The sequence below is a fragment of the Eimeria mitis genome, genomic scaffold (assembly GCF_000499745.2).
Source record: "Eimeria mitis Houghton genomic scaffold, Emh_scaff5613, whole genome shotgun sequence".
Taxonomy (NCBI): Eukaryota; Apicomplexa; class Conoidasida; order Eucoccidiorida; family Eimeriidae; genus Eimeria; species Eimeria mitis.
The window spans coordinates 217-3,199 of record NW_013573879.1 but is presented as its reverse complement, the minus strand read 5'-3'; the positions used below and the strand labels follow the sequence as shown (position 1 = coordinate 3,199).

At 37.1% G+C, this 2,983-nt stretch overlaps 1 protein-coding gene across 1 annotated transcript; it reads left to right on the top strand.

Moving 5' to 3' along the window:
- Window positions 1–214: 214 nt before the first annotated feature.
- Window positions 215–1,321, top strand: EMH_0083120 (uncharacterized protein; the record flags this gene model as incomplete). Its single annotated transcript, XM_013500609.1, has 3 exons — window positions 215–233; window positions 467–528; window positions 881–1,321. 3 exons carry the CDS (start codon window positions 215–217, stop codon window positions 1,319–1,321), a joined length of 522 nt encoding a protein of 173 aa, XP_013356063.1.
- Window positions 1,322–2,983: the final 1,662 nt, after the last annotated feature.

The following is a 2,983-nucleotide window of genomic DNA, read 5'->3' as shown; positions in this document are numbered from 1 at the left end:
ACTGTAGCAAACCCTAGTGAGTGTTTATAAACCCTAATTTATCATAAACCCTAAACCCTCGCTTCTTACCCATGCGCCTCTAACCCTAACTCATCTGCTGCAGGAAATGAAAATCTAGGGTTTAGGGTTTAGGGTTTAGGGTTTAGGGTTTAGGGTTTTTTGTTGTTTTTGCATCACTGCAGAGACCTGTACCAGCGGGCTGTGTTTGGGCCATATGCGTGGGGGCGGAGGTTGTAAGCTACAAACCCTAAACCCTAAACCCTAAACCCTAAACCCTAGATTTAAAACCCTAAACCCTAAACCCTAGATGTAAACCCTAAACCCTTAAATATTGCAGTTTGGATTCTCTTTTTAACGAAGGCGAAGGAAGAGGGTTTAGGGTTTAGGGTTTGTCTCAAAGAAGAGCCACTAGGGTTTAGGGTTTGGGGTTTAGGGTTTAGGGTTTAGGGTTTAGGGTTTGCTGCAGTTGTTCCCGGAGCTACTAAAGGCTGTTCGCTGCCCCGAGATAATTCCGCCCAGCTTCCTCAAGTGAGGGTTTAGGGTTTAGGGTTTAGGGTTTAGGGTTTTGGGGGTAAAGGTCTAGGGTTTAGGGTTTAGGGTTTAGGGTTTGGGGGGTAGAGGCCTAGGGTTTAGGGTTTAGGGTCTGGGTGTACAGAGTGTTTTTGCTTTCGATTGCATATGCAAGGGTTTAAGGTTTAGGGTTTGGGCTCTAGGGTTTAGGGTTTAGGGTTTAGGGTTTGGGGTTTATTAAGCAGCACAGAGAGCGACCCTGATACGCACTAACCCCCCCAAATAAAAAAAGGGTTTAGGGTTAGGGTTTAGGGTTTAGGGTTTAGGGTTTAGGGTTTAGGGTTTAGAGAAAACAAATTGAGGTTCACAGACACCGTATATAAATGCAGCAGCAGCAGCAACAACAGCAGCAGCAGCAACAGCAGCAGCAGCAGCAACGACAGCAGCAGCAATAGCAGCAACAGCAGCACCAACAGCAGCAGCAACAGCAGCAACACCAGCAGCAGCAACAGCAGCACCAACAGCAACACCAGCAGCAACACCAGCAGCAACACCAGCAGCACCAACAGCAGCAGCAACACCAGCAACACCAGCAGCACCAGCAGCAGCACCAACAGCAGCAGCAACAGCAGCAACACCAGCAGCAGCAACAGCAGCACCAACAGCAACACCAGCAGCAGCAACAGCAGCAACAGCAGCACCAACAGCAACAACACCAGCAGCACCAACAGCAGCAGCAACAGCAACAGCAACAGCAGCACCAACAGCAGCAGCAGCAGCAGCAGCAGCAGCAGCAGCAAAGAAAAAATAAAAAAAATATTTGTGTGTGTAGGGTGGAGAACACATACAGCGAGGTTCTCTTTTGTAAATGTTTCGTTAAAAAAAAAACTGTATTCATTTTCAGATTCGGTAAACCCTAAACCCTAAACCCTAAACCCTAAACCCTCAATCCTAAACCCTAAACCCTAACCCTAAACACTTCCTCAATCCTAAACCCTAAACCCTAAACCCTCGATCCTATACCCTAAACCCTCAATTGTAAACCATAAACCCTCAATCCTAAACCCTAAACCCTAAACCCTCAATCCTAAACCCTAAACCGTAAACCCTAAACCCTAAACCCTAAACCCTCAATTGTAAACCCTTAACTCTCAACCCTAAACCCTAAACCCTCACTTGTAAACCCGAAACCCTCAATCCTAAACACTAAACCCTCAACCCTAAACCCTAAACCCTCAATCCTAAACCCTAAACCGTAAACACGGTACCGTAAACCCTAAACCCTAGACCCTCAAATGTAAACCCTAAACCCTAAACCCTGAATCTTATATACTAAACCTTAAACCCTAAACACTGTACCGTAAACCCTAAACCCTAAACCCTTGAGGGAGACAAGCGTCTCTCTCGCTCGTCTCTTTACCAGCCCAGCAGCAGCAGCAACAGCAGCAGCAGCAGCAGCAGCAGCAGCAGCAGCAGCAAGGGTTTGTGTGTGGGGTGTATAGGGTGTATCGTTGCCTGGGACGTCGATGCAGAAGAACAGAAGGTGGGGTTGTTGTTTTTTTTTTTTTATTTTTTATTGTTTATTTTTTTTTTATTTTATTTTTTATTTTTATTTTTTTATTTTATTTTATTTTTATTTTATTTATTTTGTTTTTAGTTTTTATTTTATCTTCTTTATTATTTTTTTATTTTATTTACTATCCATTTTTTATTCTATTTATTTTACTTTTTATTTTATTTATTTATTTATTTTATATATTTATATTTATTTATTTATATTTATTTATTTATTTATTTATTTATTTATTTATTTATTTATTTATTTATTTATTTATTTTCTGTCTCCTTATATAAAACAGAGAAAGAGACAGAACGAATTCTATAGAAATAAAAACACCAAAATTTTTGTTTTTTTTTCTTTTTTTTTCTTTTTTTTATTTATATTTATTTATATTTATTTATATTTATATTTATTTATATTTATTTATATTTATATTTATTTATTTATTTATATTTATATTTATTTATATAGGTTTTAGTTTGTTTTCTGTCTCCTTATACAAAAGAAGCTTTACTATCAAACAGAGGAGACACAACCAGTTCTATAAAACCACAAAAATTTTTGTTTTTTTTTCTTTTTTTTTCTTTTTTTTTCTTTTTTTTTATTTATTTTTATTTATATTTATTTATATTTATTTATTTATTCAGGCTTTAGTTTGTTTTCTGTCTCCTTATACAAAAGAAGCTTTACTATCGAACAGAGAAGAAGATACAATGAGCCATATAAAAACACAAAAATTTTTGTTTTTTTTTCTTTTTTTTTCTTTTTTTTTTCTTTTTTTTCTTTTTTCTTTTTTTTTCTTTTTTTTTAATTTATTTATGTTTATTTATTTATTTATTTATACAGGCATTGGTGTGTTTTCTGTCTCCTTATACAAAAGAAGCTTTACTATCGAACAGAGAAGAAGATACG